Source organism: Mirounga angustirostris, unplaced genomic scaffold, assembly GCF_029215605.1.
Source record: "Mirounga angustirostris isolate CCGP_5_RB_7025 unplaced genomic scaffold, mMirAng1.0.hap1 SCAF_12, whole genome shotgun sequence".
Lineage (NCBI taxonomy): Eukaryota > Metazoa > Chordata > Mammalia > Carnivora > Phocidae > Mirounga > Mirounga angustirostris.
Window position 1 is genome coordinate 37,955,422 of NW_026991720.1, and position 23,314 is coordinate 37,978,735.

The 23,314-nt window shown below is 35.1% G+C and overlaps 1 protein-coding gene across 6 annotated transcripts in view; it reads left to right on the top strand.

The window, feature by feature from the left end:
- The window catches only part of IMMP2L (inner mitochondrial membrane peptidase subunit 2), an 889,807-nt gene that overhangs the window by 657,822 nt on the left and 208,671 nt on the right, over positions 1–23,314 (top strand). For all 6 annotated transcript variants that reach the window (XM_045864397.3, XM_045864399.3, XM_054505219.2 and 3 more), the window contains one exon: positions 6,960–7,062. In XM_045864397.3, the coding sequence (XP_045720353.1) occupies positions 6,960–7,062 (103 nt within the window). The remainder of the gene's footprint in view (positions 1–6,959; positions 7,063–23,314) is intronic.

Consider the following 23,314-nt stretch of genomic DNA (forward strand, 5'->3'; position numbering starts at 1 on the left):
AATCCATAGCACAAGGTAATTCAATTAAGAAAGAATAATATTTTTAAAAAATGGGGTTAGAAAATTTGGATATCCATATGCAAAAAGAAAAGAAAGAAAGAAAAGAAAAACTAAACTTGAACTTTCTTTTGTACCATATTTTTTAAAAAGACCTAAAACTAGAAAGGTAGAGAGAAAAAAATAGAAAAAAAGCTTTGTGACTTTGGATTAGGCAAAGATTTCTTATGGCATAAAAAGCATATATTAGAAAAAAATTGCTAAGTAAACTTCATGAAAATTAAAAATGCTTGTTCTTTGAAGAAAACTGTTAAGAAAGTGAAAAAAACCTGCCACAGATTAGGAGAAAATATTTACAAAAACATACATCTGATAAGAGTTATATCCAGATTATATAAAGAAGTTATACAACTCAATAATAAAAAGCAAACCACTGAATTTCATTTTTCAAAGCTTTAATAATTCACCAAGGAAGAAAGCAAATGACAAATGCATACTCAGAAATATTAGTCATTAGGGAAAAGACAGGTTAGCATTCAGTTACCATATGACCCAACCATTTCAATTATAATACTTGTCCACATAAATATATATACTGAAATATTCATAGCCGCTTTGTTGATGATAGCCAAAAATTGGAAACAACCCAAGTGTCCACAAACTATTGCTTAACAAACCAACTGTATATCTATATATTATTAAGAAAAAAATGGTAGCAAATTTCTAGTACATGCAACATCATGAACTGATCTCAAAAGCATTAGATTACTTTAAACAAGCCAGAAATAAAAGAATACATATTGAAAGATATCATCTGTAGGAAAGTCTAGAAAGGCAAAACTGTAGTGATAGGAGCAGCTCAGCCCAGTAACCTGGAGCCAAGGATGTGAGTGAGGGCAGATGGGCCTGCTGAGGGGCGTGAGGAAACATCGTTGGATAATTCGAGTGTTTTAGATCTTGACCTAGTGATTATATGATTGTATAGATTGTTAAATCTCATTGAATTGTATACTTAAAATGACTGGGTTATATTTCATGTAAATTATACCCTAGTATAGAAACTCTGCTGTTAGTTTAAAGATAACCTACCTTTTTTTTCTCTGGCAGCATCTCAAAAATTTGTGGAGGCAAGAGGGTCTTTAGGGTTCTACAAATTCATTACGTTGTATCAAGGTGTGATTTCTTCATACTTACTTTTCTTGTGGTTGGTTCACTTTGCAGACTCTGAATTCATGCTTTCATCAATTCGGAAAAGTTCTCTACCACTATCTCTTCAAATATTGCCTTTCCTTGTTTTCTTTTATTCTTTTCCTTTGGGACTTGATTACACTTAGGTCACATTTCCTAGTAATGTTCTCTATGTCTGTTAACATCTTTATATTTTCTTTAATTTCTTTACCTCTCTGTTCTAAATTCTAAATAACTTTTTCTTTAGCTTTTAGGAATCTGTTTTTTGTCCATCTATTTAATTATATACAGTTGATCCCTGAATAACATGGATTTGACCTGAGTGGGTCCACTTGTATGTGGATTTCTTTTGATAAACATAGTACACTACTATAAATTATTTTTTCTTCATTATGATTTTCCTAATAACATTTCCTTTTCTCTAGCTTACTCTGTTGTAGGAATACAGTATGGAATACATATAACACAAAAATAGGTGTGAGTTGACTGCTTATGTTATCAGAAAGGTTTCTGGTCAATAGTAGCTATTAATAGTTAAGTTTTGGGAGAGTCAAAAATTTAATGAGGATTTTCTAATGCACTGGGGGGGGGAGCAGTCAGCACCCAACCCCCACATTGTTCAAGGGTCCACTGCATTTTAAAATTTAGAAGTTCTATTTGATTCTTTTTCAAATGTCTGTCCTTTAAAAATAGGGTAGTGTTTCTTGCTCATTTAGTTTAAAAGTTCCCTTTTTAATTCTTAAAAAATATTTGAATATGTATAATTTATATTCTATGTCTGATAAATCTAGTATTTTAAGTCCCTGGGGATCTAATTCTGCTGTTTATTGTTTGCCTTGACTCATTAATACTGGCTGTTTCCTTGTGAATTGTGTTATTTTGGATTATGAGCTCTTACTGGCTGGGACTTACCTATAGAAAACCTGAAAACTCTGAAATGAATGATTTTTCTTGAAGAGATACATATTTCCTTCTGCCAGATTCCTGGGGCCAATTAAAGTTAACTCTTAATTTTCCTGGACTACACAAGCAGTGTGAATTTGAACCCCAATCTCATCTGCGAGCAGGATGTGGATTCTCAAGGGAGAATTATTGTCTCTTCTAGATGCCAAACCTTGACAGACAAGTGTCCTTCTTGTTTTCCTTTCCTGATGGCAGATTATTTTTTTTCCTAGTCCAGTCTATCAGTGATGATGATGTTGAAAGAGATCTAGTTCCAATTCCTGATCTTGCTGAGTCCTGAGCCCTTGACATCTAGTCCCTTCAGGATAATGAAAACCAGGGTTCTAGGATCCAGGGAGTAGTAAACATATTCAGGGAAGCCACTACTTTGGACAATGAGAATAATCAATACAATTGTTTGAAAAATAAAGAAATAAAAATACTTCAATAAATCATGAATTATTAATACTAATCACCCAAGTTAAGAATGTATAAGTATTTGTGTGTGTATTTGGGAAATACTTTAAATATGAATTTGTTTCCCTCTTGTGGTATCAGGGCTTATATTGATAATTTTGTATTCAACTGATGACACTCAAAAGACTCCGAAATTTTTTAAAAAATGTTTTTCAAGGTCAAATAAAATTGAAGGCAATCATTCTTTATTCCATTTATAAAACCTAGTAACTTGTCTTGGTAATGCTAGTACTAAAAATGCCTCTTTGTAGACAGGTAGTTAAAATACCATACAAAACTCATTTTTGACTGTCAAACCAAAATTATTTGCAAGCCATAGATACATACAACCTTGTATGCTGACACCTTACTTAACTGTTAAATCACCTGAAAGATTATCTTGTCTTTCTTTTATGTGAATTCAGAAGCACAAAGCAATTTAAAATTCCTTCTCCAGAGGAATTCTATTAGGAGTATTATATTTCTTTGGCAGTCCTAAAAGGAACCAGCTTGATATTTTAACATCATATTTTTTAAAGCTACTTTGGGTTATTTTTTAAAAAGTTAGATTGAAACCTGAGAAATATGCACTATGCAAATGGCATGAATTTTATCAGAGTTCTACAGCTCAAAGTGTTCTTTTACACCTGTCTGGCAGCAAGGTAAACCACTCCTATTACCACTGTGACATTAAAAAATGCAAGTGATTAGTAAATGCAAGTGATTAATGCAACACAATCTATTTGTGTTTTCACCTACTACTCTCTGCATATTTAAATATGCCCAAAGAGATTGTGTTTTCACATATAAGTTTTAGAGTATCCCAGAAGGGCATATGAATAAAAAGAAAAAAAAAGATTTATTGTAATATAAAAAATTGTCTATAGTCACAGTGCAACTATGGGGAAAAGAAATTATTGAAGCATAGCTCAGGTAATTTTAAGAGACTGATGCTAATAGATAGTGGAGGCTGAATACATTCTGAATTATGAAAAGAAAGAAAATAGTGGACAAAGGAAGACAATAGCAATAATAACTACCACTTATTGGGTTCTTACCATATATCAGAACTATACTGAGTGCTTAAAAACAGTCTCAACTATGCGAGAATCCATTTATCAAGTGTTTAATACATACCACTTTATTCGTGGAACAACTGTTTGAGTTAGGTACCATTATTTGCTCTGTTCTCCAAATGAGAACACTGACAGAGTTGCATCAACTTTCCCAAGGTCACATGAACTTGAAAGTGTTCAGTCAGATAGAAAAGCCAAAATAGGCTGATTGCAGAGACTATGCTCTCTAGTAACCTCTCCAATATATTCTCATTTAACTACTGATCTTCATCTCAACCCAGTTGGGGTATGTCTTATTCATCCTATTTTAAAGATAGGCAGATGGAGGTAGACACTAAGTAACTTGCACAAGATTCCTTATGAGTTCTAGTAGCAAGATTAGAACCGGTTCCAGACTCTGAACTTTCCACCCTATTATTCTGCCTTTGTTGCAGTATTTTTTATTCTTCAGTTATTCAGTCATTTGGTCATTTATTTAACAATATTTGTTGAACACTTTGTACAATACTTTCTTCTGGGCTCTGGGGATACAAAGAAAGTGAAAAATAAAGTCAAATTTCCAAAGTTTACACTCTAGTTGTGGAGGGAGATAGGCAATAAACAAAAAAAAAAACAATAAGTGAACGTCAAGTGTTAGTAACTGCAATGAAGAAAAAGAAAGCGATATAAGAGGCTAGAAAATGATGGGAAGATGGGTGTATTCAAATTTTTTAGATAAGATGGTCAATGCAAGGAAATGTGCAACTGTCACTGGTAATTTTATGATACTGTCATTTTCTATCACAAGTATCTTGACTCCCTGGTTCATATGACATTGAAACTGAATCTGAGTTTTATATCATTCTTCTGGTTTCCAGAAGAATATGCGTGACTTAACATCTACCATTTCATTGCAGAGATGATTTTATGCTGGTTTTATTTCATAATTCTGCCTGAAGAGACAAAATGAGTAATTGTTTTCTTTCTAACTATCAAAAATAACCAGCATAATAAGGTGAACCAATGTTTGGACTTAATAGGAAAGTGTGCCTTGCCAACAATTAAGGAAAACGGTCTTCTCCCATCATTAACACTTGATGTGGGATATTAGTTCTTTGAGGCAATCTCATGATAAAAGCAGTAGTGATGTCCAGAACTAATTGACAGATTTTAATTGAAGAACACTTATGTTACAGAGTATATGACGGTGAGATGTGCAAAAAAACTTGTTTTTGCTTTTCTTTAAAAAGCTCAAACTCTTCTTCCCAGTAGTAATTAAAAATAAACGGCAGTCATTAACTTACTGTGGGCTTCTAATGGCCACAACATTGCTTCCTTGCATGAATGATTTACTGATCTCAAGCAAAGTAATTCAACACTGAAGTTATCTTGAAAATTAAAAACCATTCTAGATAATGAATAGTTTCAATTTCTATAGCACCAATTTACGTGTAGTCTTTTCTTTTTAATGTATTCTTCTGCACACATGCAACCTGCTAACTAACAAAAATGGTCTGAAAGGGACTCTACACCAAAGAATAGCTCACAAAGCTCAGTTTCTGTGCTTAATTCTATAGACTTAGAGGTGACGTTCACTCATTCATTCATTCAACCAGCATTTATTGAGAAGCTTTTTTAGGCTAAGCATTTTCCCAAATGCTTTGGGGAGTAAACAAAACAAAACAAAAAAACGGTCTCTGCCCTCAAAAGAATTTATTATTATAGAATTGGATAATATTTTATTCTGATCTTGTTCCTCTTATTAAATTGGTTGTATCATAATTTATTTAACCATTCCCATGTTGTAGAATATTTAGGAAATATATATATGTTATAAAAAGCCTGCATTAAAAAAAAAAAAAAAAAGCTTGTGTTGAGGATGTGAGGGCGATCTGGCTGTGATGTCTGTCACCCCATTGATTGCCAGGGTTGATTCAGCTGATCTGGCTGGCTAGGGGGGGCCCTTTCCTTCCTCACTGCTCCCTGTGCATCCCTCCTGACGCGTGCTACTCTCTCTGTGGAAGAGGAGGCCCTTTCCCAATAGAGGAGGACTGTTCTTCGGTCAAGGGTATAGGAGTAGCTGCATTCCCCTGCTGAAACCTCCAAACGAGCTGCCCAGGTCCACCTGTAGAATGTAGGGTAGTCAAGCTTCCAAGACTCTGGACACATCCAAATAGGGCGCTGCGTGTGGCAGTCTGCCTTGCTTTAAAAAAAATGTTTGTATTGAATACTCCTGATAATAAATATTTGTTTACATTTCTGATTATTTTTTTTGGAATGGATTTCTACACAAAAGTATAATAACTAGGTCAAAGACATGTACATTTTAGTCTCTTAACAAATTTGATGAAAATAAGTCCCAAATTGCAAATAGGAGAAAAAGTTTTATCATTTTATATTGCCACCAACACTGTATGAGAGAGCCTTTTCTTATTCCGTTTCCTTGTCAACCTTAAGAATATACAATGTTCCTGGGGCACCTGGGTGGCTTGTCAGTTGAGCGTCTGACTTTTGATTTCGGCTCAGGTCATGATCTCTGGGTCCTGGGATGGAGCCCTGCATTGGGCTCCACACTCAGTGGGGAGTCTGCTTGAGGATTCTCTCTCTCATTTTCCCTCTGCCCCTCCCACCCCCTCAAATAAATAAATAAATCTTTTAAAGAAAAGAATATAGAATGTTCCACTAAATGTGTATCATTGATCATTAATCTTTAATAGTCTTCCAAATTGTTACAAAGTTTCTCATTTTCAAGAATAATTTATGAAATAATATAATACTGATAAAACATTTTCAGCTGATATTGAGTTTAAATCTGACAAGGGATCATCCAGGGTTTTGTTGTTGTTATTTCTCATATATGCTGATTTTTAGAGTATTAAGAGGTTATGAAAAATACTGTCTGTTGGTTTGAGAAGTTCAACTAAAAATATGAAGATTACAGTTGATCAAATTGAATATTGACATAAAAGCAAATGTCAGAAAATAAATAGATCTGTATTTTGTTAGAGCTTATTTCATAAAATACATACTTAGGATATTGAGAATTAAATATGGTAGTAAAACATTGTATTTAGTGCTACTGCATTATATTTTAGCACAAAATTCTTATCTAGAGAAAAGTGAAAAAAAATACTGTGCATAGGTTTTACAAGTCCTAACCCAATGTTACTTAAAAATGAAGTTACAGAGTAACTTCATGGTTCGCCTGTAATTATCTGTTGCATCTTTATAACAGCATTTTTGCCCTTTGTTTCTTTGTATGCTCAACTACTTGATCTTTCTGTTCTTATCTCAGTGGTTATGTATGCTCTTTATTTCTAGAACCATCGGCCACAAAAACCGGTATGTCAAAGTTCCCCGGGGTCACATCTGGGTTGAAGGTGATCATCATGGACACAGTTTTGACAGTAATTCTTTTGGGCCGGTAAGTCATGTTGTTGCATGCTAATAATTGGATGCATGTAGGAACAAAATTATGTCAGGTGGGTTATTCAGGTAATCCAGCCAAGAATGATCGTGAATTGTAGAGTGAAGCAGTTTATATAAATATTATATAGATAATATAAGCTATCAAGGTGTGTGTGTGTGTGTGTATGTGTGTGTGTGTGTGTGTGTGTTTCATAGATCCTTTAGTAAAGGATCCTAAACTTAGATCCTTTAATAAAGTACCAAAGATGGTTTCAGAGGGCTGACTAATCCCAGTAGGAAGGTCTAGTTATTTTCTCCACAGAGACACTTTATGCCTTATGTTTTCAGTTAATGTTTAATAGATATAATGTGTAAAAGACCTATAAGCATCAGTTTTCTAAATCGTTTGTCAAAAATGCAAGTATGATGGAAATCATATTGGTAAGTCCCAAAAATTTTGTCCGCATTTAATTTATAACAGAAATGCGGACATTCCTTATGCCTTGTTTATATTCTATGAAATATGTGATTAAACTGATATTTTGTAATTTTTTTTCATTTTGAATGCATATGGAAATTCTCTATGAACTCTTGAAATAAATCATTATGTAAAGTGAAGAATATTTTAGTTAGTAGAAACTGAGCCTGACTTCTAGTTACCTATGTCTGTTTAAAAACTTGCATCTTTAGCTCATTAGTTTTTCCTATAGCTAGACCTATCTATATTTGTTACGTATGTGTAAATTAATATTGAGCACATTCAGATATGTTTGCAAAAACAATTACCCGCATGCTTTTGTCTAAAACTAAAGGTTGATGGCCTATAAAACAATTTCTATTGCGTATTATGAGTGACCACTATTATTGTCCCTAGAGGATCAGCCACTTTGACTTACCTTTGGCTAAAAGTACAGTAAGAGAAGTGGGGTTGGATGGGTGTTGTATGGATAAGTGGAAGAAAACTTTATATTTGATTACTCCTACTTCTTTTTGGGGGGAGTGTTTGCAGTGATGATAATAAAACCTTCTAAGGTCTTTTTTGCTTTTGAATAGTAATTATTACAAAAATGCAATTTAATATTTTTAGGGTATATCAAAGATGGGATGAACAGATTGGAAATGTTGTAGGTCATTTAGAGTGTGGTAGAAGTGACTTATGAAAAAATTTAGTAGCAACTTGAAAATGAAAATAAATCATCTAAAAGCTGTTTTATTTCTCTCTCATCAATGAGATTTAATCTATTGAGTGTATCATGTTGTTGGCCAAATCCACATTAAAATTTTGGTTAACTTTGGTTTGGGTTTTAATTCATTAGGGTAGTGACTCTGAAATCAAGTGTTAAAATTATTGTGTTTTGTTATCAGGTGTGGGGTGTGTGGTGAATAATTAGGTATTCGTAATAAAGTACTAGAGTTTGAGGTTGCTTTGCTTTTTCTTTATGAATAAATAAAGCCAATGCAATATAGCTTATATAATTACTATTATTGTCAATCTATCCTATTCCATATGCTTTCTTATTTGGGAGAGAAAATGATAGAGTTGATAGTCAGAATACTGGGAATTGCCTGTAACCCTCAGTGTATCAGATCTATCGTGAAGCTCTTCCTGGGCTCCGTTTTCTGTTGTGCACTTAATGATAGCATTTCGTACCATTGAACTGTGAATATACCCAGGAAGGTGTACCAGCTATGGAAATATCCTCTGTCATTTATATCTCTCAAAGAAAGAGAAAGTGGGTCACCTGGGTGGCTCAGTTGGTTAAGTGTCGGACTCTTGATTTTCCTCAGGTCATGATCTCAGGGTCCTGAGATTGAGCCCCACGGCAGGCTCCCAGCGTAGAGCCTGCTTAAGTTTCTCCCTCTCCCCCTCTGTCTGCCCCTCCCCCTGCTTGAGTGCATGCTCTCTCTCTCTCTAAAAATAAATAAATAAATAAACAAACAAACAAATAAATAAATAATAAAATAGAGAAAGTAAGAACCATGTATGAAGGATCCCCTTGTGTTTATTACAATAAGAATTTACAGTATGCAAAACAATATATATTTGTGTGCAGCACTTTACTGCCATTTGGTTTAAATTGTGTTTTTAAATGAAGTCTACTTGTTCAATAAAACATGACCAATAATAAGAGTCAGAGGCACAAGACCATTGTGAAATTTAGTGGTTGTTTTCTTCCCTTTTTAATTGTTATAAACAAACAAACAAGCATAAAGTCCCTTGGTTCATGGGGTGGGCTAAGCTATCAATGTCCATTCACTTAACTAGTTTTATTTTTATTTTTCAAAATTATGTGAAGAACATTTCTAGGATGAAGGAAAACATTTGTCATGTCCTGTATAAAGCTATTTGTATTTGATGAGTTACAGGACATCTTTATTTTACTTTTACAATGAACTCCCCTGTTTTGTGTACCAATTGCATTTATGACTAGGAACAATTATTAATATTGGTGCTCCCAAGCACATCTTAAAAGGACAAAAGGGGAAACAAGTGAAATAAAACTTGCAATCCTTACTTAAAGCTAAACTGTGATACTGGAGTATAGAGTTTTCTTATTGCATTTTTTAAAAGATATTATTTATTTATTTGAGAAAGACAGTGAGAGCATGAGTGGGGAGAGGGGAGAGAGAGAGAGAGAGAGACAATCTCAGGCAGATTCCACACTGATCATCGAGTCCCATACAGGGCTGGATCCCAGGACCTGGAGCCCATGACTGGAGCTGAAATCAAGAGTCAGGCACTTAACCAACTGAGGCACCAGGTGCCCCTCTTCCTCTCTTCCATTTTTGATTAATGAATGGTTATTGGAATATTTTGGTGATTATTTTAAAGTTTTTATAATTCTAAAAAATAAAAGCTAAGATTTTGCAATTCTAAAAAACTAAAATAGTTTTGAATTTTAAAATTCATATATACTTGGAAATTATTATATTTTTCAATAATTCTAAGTTGCATATTTTGGCTTATCAATCAGTGTACTTGGAGGTTATATGTGGAAGGTCACTAAGCTCTAGGCTTTCTGGATGGTTGATTCATTTTTCCCCTTGGAAGTGGGGAATGCACGTTTTCTTGATGTAAACAATCTGTCTTAAGGCAGCCAGGATTGTCTCTGAGATGCTTATCTTGACTTTTTGATTGAAGTCTTTATCCTTCATTTGCCTCTCAAATAATTTCAGAAATGTATCCAAATAGTTTTACCTGCTTTAACTTTTTGAATAGTAATTATACTCTATAATAGAATTTACCTAGTTTATTTTAAATTGTGGCCTACCAGCAGTCATAATGGAGGTAACTTTTTCCATATTCAGGTAGACTATTGCTTGAAATCTAAAGAAGAATAAGAAAGAATGTCTCATTCTGGTGTTTTTCTAGTTTGTTTTATTATTTCTTATTTATTCTTTAACATTTCAGTTTGCTTTTCTGATTTGTTTTATTGCCACTCTGTGGAGACTTTCAGGAGGGAATGAAATAGTTATGAGTAAAAGATGAATAATGGATTATGAATTTAAAGATGGCAATATTGATATAGCAATAGAATACATACAGAAGAACAAGATCCAACAGCTGTACTTTTAAATTATAGAGAATAACATTATAGGAAGAAACAGAAATCAGATAATTTTGGTTATGGACATCATCAATCAATTAACTTGTATGGGTCTACATTTCCTCATGTTTTTTCTTCTCTGAATCCAACTTAAATAAATAATAAAAAGTATATATTTTATCTCAATAAGTGATAAAATTTATTTAATCGTACTCCTATGATATATATAACCAAAAGATATATCATCACAATTTTAGTAAACATCTTCAGCAACCTAAAATAAGAACATAATTAAATAAAGTGTGGTTCATTACGAGGTTGAAATATTATCAGTCATTAAAAATTATATTTGTGACATACATGACATAATGTTCATGATATTGTTTTAAGTAAAAGCATAAATACCAGAATAAACAGTATTATGTTAATTGTTTCCAGACGTAATGACTATGGTTGATTCTTTTTTGTACCTTTGTACTTTTTTGTGTGTGTTTTAAAAGATTTGCAACAAGGGGCGCCTAGGTGGCTCAGTTGGTTAAGCGACTGCCTTCGGCTCAGGTCATGATCCTGGAGTCCTGGGATAGAGTCCCACATCGGGCTCCCTGCTCAGTGGGGAGTCTGCTTCTCCCTCTGACCCTCCCCCCTCATGTGCTCTCTCTCTCTCATTCTCTCTCTCTCTCTCAAATAAATAAATAAAATCTTTAAAAAAAAAGATTTGCAAAAAGTTTTATTATTTTTATAATTAGAAAAAAAACTGAGTTCTTTTAAAAAGTAGGATAAAGCTGTTTAAAGTAAATGGCTTCTAAGTTTCATTCTGACTCTTAAGTTTTATAAATATGTTTTATGGTCCTATGACCAGAGGGGAAAATATCACATATGTCATTGGGTAGGAAATGTTTCAATTATGAAAAATATCTCTGTGGAATATCTACATGGTAAACCTCTTGAATATATCATCATAACACAATGACAGAAAATGTCCTATCTTATAATATGGATTCACTAATGTATGACTTTAGCTTAGATTTCTAGTGTGAGAAATAGCTTCTGTAATCTTCCTTTAAAACTATGATAATTATCTAGAAGTGTTTTTCAGTTACTTTATTTTATTGGATTATATATTAAAGATATCTGATGATTCTGATATATTGGTTTATGATTGCTTAGAATATTTGATAAGCTCTTCTCTTACCAATTCTTTTGTTCTATGAAATTAGTGTCTTTCTCTTTACCGGCCCTACTTCCATGTAGATAACATTAAGACACTTTCTCATGTAGCCATGTTGTTGTTCTTTGCAAGCACTCAGAAGTAACTGATTATAATCGATATTGATGAATTTTCTGCTTGCTTTAAAATGAAAGTGCATTTGGGGCAGCCTGGGTGGCTCAGTCTGTTAAGCTTCTGCCTTCCGCTTAGGTCATGATCCCAGTCCTGGGATCCCTGTGTTGGGCTCCGTGTTCATGGGAGAGTCTGCTTCTCTCTTTCCCTCTCCTCCTCCCTCTGCTCGTGCTCTCTCTCTCTCTAAATAAATAAGTAAAATCTTAAAAAAAAAATTAAAAGCACATTAAAAGAAAGTATTTGTGTGTATGCATGCATAGTTGTGAATTTTCAAATAGTAATTTTTAAATATTTCAGATTCACAGACTTTCCATCAGTTAAAAATGTATATAGCATTTCATTCTTCTATTTACTATATTCATTTCAGTACTTACATTTGAAATATCCTCATAGCTATTCAGTCCTTGTGGTGAAAACACAAATGTGACTCTTTCCATGTCTTCCACTGGGTTCATACATTTTATCTCTTTGAAGTTTTTCTTTCGTTCCATTTAGCTTGAAGTCACGAGCCACTGAGATCCTCTCAGTGTTTGCTGTATAGTGATTTGTTGTAAAGAATATGTGTTATAATTCTAGTTACTTAGTATCTAAATCAAGTAATTTATTTTTACTCCATTGACCAAAGAATATTAGAAAAAGAACTTTTGGCTTAAACACTTCAAGGCAAAGATAACCTTTCCAAGAATGTATAAACGTGTTTTGATTTTTGGGTTTGTGATCAGTGTCACCTTGTGAACAGTTTGTGTGCAGGCACCATGAAGCAGAACTGAACAGTTTGGGTGTAGGAACTATGCGTGATATACCGCCTTTATCTGAGAATGGAAACTGCAGGTTATACTAAGTATGAATTCTTTTTAGTTCCAAGTCATTTGGAAAATAGCTAATCTAATCAGTTATTTCATGGATACCTAATTAAATAAAATATTAGCCCCCTAGGATGTTTTCTTGAAGGAAATATACCTAACAGGAAATTGTAGTTTTAGAATAAATGAGTAGTAGAAATATTACTTATTAATTAAATGAAACAATTGTCTACAAGTGATGATATATAAACAATCATTGAAAGGACGATTAAAATTCCACAGAGTTCCTTTTGAGCCTAATGAAGTTCAAAATCTTTTACTTTTTAAAAAAAACTAGTGAAAAGGTAAAGAGGAGGAGCAAAGTTTATGTTTTTATATCATACGAGCCTTTCGGCTATGTCATCAAGGCACATTTTGAACATCTATTATTTGTCCACATTTGATTTTAGCCTGGATTCTGATGGGTAGAATGGGTCAGGAGAGATGAGGATTGTATTAACTAGAGATAGGTTCCTAGATTAGGTAATACATGTGGGATATGAACATTTTAAGAGGTTTACTATCTAGTCATGCCTGTTTTGAACTTTTTCCCTACATAACACATTTTTGGTAAAAGAGAAATACAGTATGTGATTAGGGCAGCAAAACAAGATTCTTGGAGATGCAAGAAGGCTGAAAGAAAGATAACAGGTAGGGAAGTTTTTATATTTTTTTAAAAGATTTTATTTATTTATTTGAGAGAGAGAGAATGTGAGACAGAGCACGAGAGGGAAGAGGGTCAGAGGGAGAAGCAGACCCCCCGCTGAGCAGGGAGCCCGATGTGGGACTCGATCCCGGGACTCTAGGATCACGACCTGAGCCGAAGGCAGTCGCTTAACCAACTGAGCCACCCAGGTGCCCGGAAGTTTTTATATTTTTGAGACTACAGGACAAAGGGAGGATTTGGGACGGAATCTGGGGAGACATTTAAAACGTTCAGAGGTTATAAGAACTGAGATTCAAGTCCTACATAATAAGGAGCACATTGAACTTGTGAGTCTTGCCAAACCTTTGGGCTTTGTCATCAGGGATGCACTGATGCCTGGAGGGAGGAGGGATCAGAGTAACTCGACTTCAAGGAAGGATAGCCTAGAGGGGAGGCAGACAACCAGGCAGACACAACACTTTATAAGAGGTGCTCCACATGGGGGCATGACAGGGCCTCTTAGAAGAGTAGACGTTTGTGTATTAAAAACCCATAAGAAAAAAAACTGGAAAATTTCCTAGGAGGATTTGGTAGAACAGAGTGTTCTGAAATCTGTGAAATAATAACTGGTAAAATCTCATATTGCATAAAACACTTTAGATGCTGCATGTTTTGTGAAGTGGTTTATGCCTGGAGGGGTTAATTGGTTTCAGCTGCATTGAAAACACTCTGCTTATACAATACAGAATAATCTTGTAGACATATGAAAATGAATTAACATTTCATTTTATTTATTGTTGAAGTGTAGCACTTCCCTTGTATAAGTTCTCTTGAGCAGCTAGAGTAACTTTTCTTTAAAATCAGCCATTTTCAAATAAAGAAGAAGGTCATTAGATTGTGTTGACAGGATCCAAATAAAGTGTTCTATTCACACTTTCTTTGAAACATGTTGCTTAGACTTTAATTGGTGATGTTTTCTTGTTTTCTTATAGTACGTGCTTTTGTTCATTTAAAACTTTTGTTAGGAACTAAAATAATCTGTATTTTATAGAAAAATAATGATTCTTAAGGTCTGTAGCTTGGTGTTTTCCTTCAGTTGTTTCTCACGGTTCCCCTTAAACAGTGCTGGAACTGAACAACTTCACATTTTATTTAGGTATAATTTTCATTTAGTTGATGTTGACAAAGGCAGACATTTCATAAAAAGTCCAAAGCCAATTAAAAGAAATGCCAGTATAATAAAAATATCTGTATAACCAAAGATGGCTAAGAGTCAGTAAAGAGCCTGTTCTCTGGAGCAATATTCAAAACAGAGAAAGGCCAGTACAACAAAAAGAAACAAAAGTCCCTTGGGATTAGTACTGCTTTTAGTTGGATTTGTTACTGTACAGTTAGGACATCAAAAAAGTATGATTTTAAAAAGAGAGTATGGAGGGCGCCTGGGTGGCTCAGATGGTTAAGCGTCTGCCTTCGGCTCAGGTCATGATCCCAGGGTTCTGGGATCGAGTCCCGCATCGGGCTCCCTGCTAGGCGGGGAGCCTGCTTCTCCCTCTGCCTCTGCCTCTCTCTCTCTCTCTCTGACTTTCATGAATAAATAAATAAAACATTTAAAAAAAATTATATAAAAAAAAGAGAGTATGGAAAGATAATGCCAACTAAAGATAGTGGTGAAGTAAATAATATCATCCCCCCATACACCCCACTGAGAACAGAAACAATCTGAGCTTCCATTTCTACCAAATCAAATTTTGCTTTCTGTCTTAATTATTCTGCTAGTGTAGAAATCATTTTCCACATGACTTCATTTTCAGATAAGAGAAATGTCAGCAGAATTGTCATTAGACTTCATTGCTATGGCAGATACTGTTCCTTTGGGCTGTTTAGTTACAGAATTAAGCATGTTCATTTTATTAGAAATGTATATTTACTGACAGTGAGTGGGTCAGTAGCCAGGATTTGGTGAAATCCATGCAGTGTTATTAATTTAGCAATTTTATAAGCTCTTAGAATTTTTTTAAAGTGGAATTGAAACCTTTATCTTATTATTTGTAAGACATAATTGGTGTCTGTCTACATGACTGGTGTTTTCACAGAAAAATAAAATGGGAAATAGGAGGGGTCCAGAAGAGGAGAAAATCCTGCTCTTGCCTAGTCTAGACAATAAAAGGAGAAAAAAACTGCTATTAAATATACTGTGATTCAAGGTTTGAGATTGAATGCCCTCATTTCAATAGATATCTACTTATAAAATATTTATCAGATAATTTTTTGCTCTCTACTAAATACGCAAACAACAAACTGTAAATGACTTTGTCTTTTGACTGAGCTTCTGGGAGATAGCTTTCTTTGGAAGTTTTAAATTTTCCTAAAGCTTGTAAGATAATCTTAAAAAATGACTCTGCTTTGTGTCAGCATCTTATTGGTTATATTTATTGAAATGACTTGAAAGAGAATTAAAAGATCAGTTTGATTGTCAGTGACTGGGGTGATTTTTTTTCTGTGTAAAAGAACCATAAAGGGAGCCTATAATGAATCCCAGTAACCACAGTTTTAGATATTATTGACAGGAAGACCCATGCGGGTTTGTGGTATATTAAAATTTGTCAAACTTGGTGGATCAAGTGAGTGAAAGTACAGTTCTCTGATCCAGCGGCCAGAATCGGAGCCAGGAGGGGAGTTCTATTGATGGGACCTTGGAGACCCCATGTCATTTGCACCCCGTAAGTGATTCCCGATCCAGCAACTCCCAGATAATTCTGCTCCAACCCATCCTGTCACTAAGAATTTTTCTGAGAAGAACTCTGATCACATCGTGCCACTTCTTAAAGCAGTATCATCAGCCTACAGCACCTATCATAATTAATGAAGAAATGTTAGAAGTCTTCCCTTTTAAATCAGAAACAAGGAAAGAAGGTCCAGCCTCAACGCTTCTGTTGAATGTTGCGCTAAAGGTCATTGCCAGTGCAGGTTAGGGCAAGAGAGAGAAATAAAAGATGTAGAGCTTGGAAAGGAGGATTCCAAGCTGTTTTTCCCTCTTACGGATGTTATTATCTACTTAGAAAACCGAAGAAGAATCTGCAGAATTATTAAGACAGTCTTGCAAGTTTACTAGTGTAAGAGCTATCTATACAATCATCAACCATGTGTAGACATCATCAACAAATAAAAAACACACCCTTAAAGAATTTGCCACTTAAAATAGCAATAAAGAATTCAGGATAGTAGTTTCTTCTGGAAGAGGAGGGAGTGAATATGATTGGGGAGGGGTGAACAGGGATGGCAAATTACTGCTACTGTCTTATATCTTACATAGGGGGTGGGTATATAGGTGTTCCTGATATTATGCTTCATGCCTTTTATGTCTGAAATATGATAGAATATTTTTTATTATTTTTTTAAATTTAAATTTTAGGTAGTTAACATACAGTGCAATATTGGCTTCTGGAGTAGAATATTGGCTTCTGGAGTAGAATTCATTACTTACATACAACACCCAATGCTCATCACAAGTGTCCTCCTTAATACCCATCACCCGTCTAGCCCATCCCCCACCCACGTCCCTCCATCAGCCCTCAGTTTGTTCTCTATCGTTAAGAGTCTCTTATGGCTTGTTTCCCTCTCTCCTTTTCTTTTCTTTTCCCCCTTCCCATATGTTCATCTTTTCACTTTCTTAAATTCCACATATGAGTGAAATCATATAGTATTATCTTTCTCTGACTGACTTATTTCACTTAACATAATACACTCTAACTCCATCCATGTTGTTGCAAATGGCAAGATTTCATTCTTTTTTATGCCTGAGTAATATTCCATTGTGTGTGTCTGTGTCTGTGTGTGTGTGAGTGTTTGTGTGTGTATATCTTCTCTATCCATTCATCAGTTGATGGACATTTGGGCTCTCTCCATAGTTTGGCTATTGTTGATAATGCTGTTGTTGAAAAACATCGGGGTGGGGTGCCTGGGTGGCTCAGTTGGTTGGGCGACTGCCTTCGGCTCAGGTCATGATCCTGGAGTCCCTGGATCGAGTCCCGCATCGGGCTCCCTCCTCGGCAGGGGGTCTGCTTCTCCCTCTGACCCTCCCCCCTCTCATGTGCTCTCTGTCTCTCTCATTCTCTCTGTCTCAAATAAATAAATAAAATCTTTAAAAAAAAAAAAAAGAAAAACATCGGGGTGCATGTATCCCTTCAAGTCAGTATTTTTGTATCCTTTGGGTAAATACTTACTAGTGCAATTGCTGGATGGTGGGGCAGTTCTATTTTAACATTTTGGGGAAACTCCATGCTGTTCTTCAGAGTGGCTGTACCAGCTGGCATTCCCACCAACAGTGCAAGAGGTTTCCCTTTCTCTGCATCCTCACCAGCAGCTCTTGTTTCTTGTGTTGTTAATTTTAGCCATCCTGACAGGTGTGAGATGGTATCTCATCATGGTTTTGATTTGTATTTCCCTGTTGATGAGTGAGAATATTTCTCATAACTACATAAACAAAAATATTAAAAGTTGGTGTCAGTGGCCACACATCACATGGCAGGTATCCCCTAATATTTGTGGGGTCAAGGGCACTGGAACTTCACATACCACATATCTAAATACTTAACAGCTATAAATCAAGCTAAAAATCTGTTAAATGAAATATGTTCCTTTCTCTTAACTTGATAAATGTACCTTAATATGGCTAAAACCAGCAAATACAAGAAAGATGACTGAATTATTACTAGTCTGCATAGTCTGTTGAAAGGTGTATGATGTTTGAAAGAGTGATATAATAAAGACACATGTAATTCAAAAGTTATTATATGTTTATCCATAAAATTTTTCTGGCCTCCATTTCAGCAAAATCACTATGCTATTATAATACAGATTTTCACATAATTTGCAATGCATTTATAATAGTTATATAAAATATTAAAATAATATTTAACTGCATTTGCAGTGTAGAAAATCTGAATATATGTTTATCAAAATGTAAATGAAAGTTAATACCAACAATTAAAAAGTAACTTTTTTTGAATTTTTCCAAAAACTTTTTTGGAAAGTATCCTAAAAAAACATAAAACTATCAAAATTATTTGAATAAAACTGAATTTTTAGATATTTTAAAAAGCAATTAAATCTTATATATTGTTATAAAAATAAACGTATTTACAGGTTAAGGTTTTAGTTTCTATATAGTTATCTATGTAAAGAGTCAGTATTATGCTTCATGCATATTATATCCTGAACTACGTACATACAAATTTAAGAGGCACTAAAAAGTCATTTAAATTTTTGGACAGGAGGGTAATAAAAAAGAAGAGGCATGTCAGGAAGACTGATTTAGGACAATTATGAATGAAAGATTAGATTGCAAGCAGGCTATTGGTAGAGAAATGCAATTATTGATGACAGCATTGGTCCAAGTGGGAGATGATTAGTCCCTAGACTAAGGTGGCTGTAATAAAAATATGAATAAGTGGATTGATTTGAGAGTCCTTAGGAACCAAGAATTGATTGGATGCATGTTAGATTCTGTGGCCTAGAATTAATGCACCATATCTGTTAGAGAAGTTCACCAGCTGAAATATTGAACTGCTTTCATGTTCATCTTTTATGGATCAAACCTTAAAATTAAGCATGATCTCATTCCTTTTGATGGCTGCATAATATTCCATTGTATATATATACCACATCTTCTTTATCCATTCATCTGTCGATGGACATCTTGGCTCTTTCCACAGTTTGGCTATTCTTGCCATTTGCAACGACGTGGATGGAACTGGAGGGTATTATGTTGAGCGAAATAAGTCAAACAGAGAAAGACATGTATCATATGACCTCACTGATATGAGGAATTCTTATTCGCAGGAAACAAACTGAGGGTTGCTGGAGTGGGGGGTGGGGAGGGAGGGAAGGGGTGACTGGGTGATAGACACTGGGGAGGGTATGTGCTCTAGTAAGTGCTGTGAATTGTGCAAGACTGTTGAATCTCAGATCTGTACCTCTGAAACAAATAATGCAATATATGTTAAGAAAAAAAAAAGAAGAAGAAGAAGAAGATAGCAGGAGGGGAAGAATGAAGGGGGGGAAATCGGAGGGGTAGACGAACCATGAGAGACGATGGACTCTGAAAAACAAACTGAGGGTTCTAGAGGGGAGGGGGGTGGGAGGATGGGTTAGCCTGGTGATGGGTATTGAGGAGGGCACATTCTGCATGGAGCACTGGGTGTTGTGCACAAACAATGAATCATGAAACACTACATCTAAAACTAATGATGTGATGTATGGGGATAATATAAGAATAAAAAAATTAAAAAAAATTAAGCATGAAGAGCTTAAAGCGTACCCATATGTTTGTGATCATTTTTATGTGGAAGACCAAAAGATGGAGGTGACAAAGCGATGTCTCCAAGCTCCTTTCGTTTGCAGAGCACTTGCAGATATATTTCAGGGAGCAGTCTTGGCTACCTGACGAGAATTATAGTGCCTCATCATGATTACATTTGCTGTCCCAGTCGTGGGAGGGATAATCGAATCGTGCTTATGACTCATTAAAACTTACAGGCAAATATTATTCCATCAAAATTCTGTCTCCATACACTTAGCATCCATGCCAACTGATGCACTACCCACCCATTTCACAGACCTTCTCTGTTCTTTTTCTAAAGTTCTCACATATTTCAAGGGGTGAAGGCAATTCCTAGAAATGTAGAGGCTAATGAGAAGGAAATATATTTTGTAAAAGCAAATATTTTTATTGTTAAACTGGCTGACAGAAAAGCAAGTTTAAAAAAATTTCCTTCCAGGGCTTCTGCGTGGCTCAGTCCATTAAACATCTGACTCTTAATTTCGGCTCAGGTCACGATCTCAGGGTTCTGAGATGGAGTCCTGTATTTGGCTTTGCATTGGCCATGGAACCTGTTTAAGATTCTCTCTCTCCCTCTGCCCCTCCCCACCATGCGGTCTCACTCTCTTTAAAAAAAAAAAATTCCTTTCCATTATTATTACTATTTAAAATTATTATTTAAAATGTAAATGTATATATTTCAAAATTTAAGGTATTTTTAAAAAGAGAAAAGAAATTACTCCTTTTGCTGATGGAATGATGTAGAACATCCACACTAATTTCACTTAACATTAACTAATCTGTTCTTTAAATAAAATTGTAGTATTAAAATAAATATATTGGTATTGTGATCTATGAGGGAAAGGGGAAATTATCAGTCCTCATCAAGTCATCTGGGGCTTAGTTTTTTGATACTAAACCTGATTTCCATAACAATAATAATTATTGATTAGAATCTACTTTAGACTAACAACTACATTAGTCTGAAGTTTTATATAGACTTCCAGTGACTTTATTTATAATTGAAGAGCTTTAACCAAACCATTTTCAAAGCTACTTAAATATCTCTTGTTGTGAACTATATTTGCCTATTCCTACAAAGCCTTCTTTTTTTTAAAGATTTTATTTATTTATTTGCCAGAGAGAGAGGGAGGGAGAGAGAGAGAGCGCAAGGAGGGGAAGCGGCAGGCAGAGGGAGAAGGCGGCCGCTTAACCAACGGAGCCACCCAGGTGTCCCCCTACAGAAGCTTTAAACTCTATCTGCCTCATATCTTTTGGGAAGCTGCAGGCAAATGAAAGGTCCCTCTTAAATGAGCCATGATTATATTTAGGTTATTCATATAAATTACATTTACAAAACAGGCTAATGAGATTATATATTATGTCATTTCTACAGATCATTATGGAATTGTGTAGATTCTGGTCAAGGAAAAATTCTAATCTTAAAATATTTTGTCCAGAGGCTTTTGAAACAAACTTAATTGTGTGCTTCTTCTAACATTAAAAACAAACAAAAAACCCAAAATAAAAACATAGGTATTTGCTCAGTCTTTCAAACAAAGAAAGATTAAGTCATGGTGCCATTAAATGGATGAATTCTTTACATCTAGAGGCATGGTTTCACTGGACCGCTGCGTCCAGATTTAATACATTGCCCTGAACTGACTGCAAACTAATAGTACAAAATGGGCAAGGCCATTTAAAAGGTCATTCATCAAAGTGCATGGTATTTAAATAACCTTTTTTGCCCAGATGGACATTGCTGGTTAAACTGACAATATCTTTTCAAATAGTATGACACTGTTGAGTCACACAAGTATACTTTATAAGAAGTTTAAATAAATTTTCAAGAGTAAGTTCTTGTTTGATTTTATTATAATCACATAATACTTCTCTATATTTGAATTTGAAAAAAAAAATCACCATGCTTTACCGGCAGTATTTTTCTCTTTAGATGAAAACTACTATTTGATTGCAGGAAATTCCCTCTATAGCCTTTATATATTTCATACAACAATAATGTTAATGTGAATTTGTATTACTTGCTTCTATACTCTATCATTACCCTTGCTTCACTCCTCATTCTTTTGGAGTTCATTATCCACAATATCTTTTTTTTTTTAATCTCACCAAAGGAAATTTGGTATTTAGTTTTAAGAAAGATTATGCATAAGATGTGCCTTTATGGAAGGGGTTTAAATAGGATATGCCTGTGTATGAGGATATTAACCCTGAATTAATATGTTATTATCCTTTAGGTTCAGGAAGATTGCCCTCTTTATGAAATTATTTTCTATATTCTCTGTTTTTAATTCCTAAAAGTCTCCAACGTGGTCATGGAGACTATTATCATGATCCTTTGATTAGACATACTAATGTCTGCTCAAATGTGCTTTTCTATAACCTCAGTCCAGTTTAAAAATAAACCAGCCAAAAACATCATAAATCATGCAAGGCAGAATCATTTTCAAATACATGAAAAATATACTCTGTATATTCTTCATGCTTAATTGAAAGTAAACTGGGCCTAGAGTAAATTATAATGTCTTCAAAGCTCATCATACATCTCATGTTCCCAGCCCCTGATTTCTCTTACCCCACAATATAGCCCCTCCTTCTACCTTAGAAGGCTGATCTCTCCTGCTCTCAAAATTCTCCTTCTCTGCCCCTTCCCCAAAGGAGGAACTCTAATAACCTTCACACAGAGAGTTACTTTTAAGTTTTTATAAATGTAGCATGAATGTAGCTCTCCTCCACTCAGCATCACTGTAAAAATTAAAAACAACAACAATAAAACAGTAGATATCAACTAGTGGGCAGAGGGATTATTTGTGTGGTGATACTCCCTCAAAGTATCACAGGGTTTCCTGCCTGGTCTCTGAAGGCAGTGGTGAATATGCTTTGAGAGTGTTTTGAACCATGAGAACCAAAGCCTCATGCTGACCAGATGCCTGTCTCCCCCATCCCAAGGCCTTTGGAAGCTGTGGGGAAGTCCAATCCCATGGCCCTGACTCTGGACAGCTTCCCAGTTTGAGCCAGAGGAGAGGGGATAATCGGACCTCTGGCTCTCAATCTGTACGGTCAGTTCGGGTTATGTGCCAATCCTGAACCAATTAACACTGACCAGTGGAGCAAGATCTAGATGAGAAAGGACTATGATTGGCCTCCCTTGAGTCAGGCGTACATCCTGAACAGTTATTGTCAAGGGGTGGGGCACTCTGGTAACTGTAGTTTGGATCAGACATCCACCTCTAGACCAACAAGTATGGCCAGGGGGCAAGGGTGGATAAAACACGTGGCAGCTCCCGAAAATCTATTTTGTTGATGCTGATGCAGGAAAGGGGGTGGTTGTTCCCAGCTTCTACAGGATGTTGGGCAGACAAAAGAATACACCACGTTACCATATAATAGAAAGTAGAAAGCATACATGCCGTAACAGAGGCAGAGATAGAACAGTACGAAGTTCATAGAAGTAGTGATTTCCAGCAGGAAAGGCTTCCATGAGTTCAACTTTGAAGAAAAGATATGATCTTTTCCACTTTTGAGCAAGTGGAAAGTCACTTTCTAGAGGCAG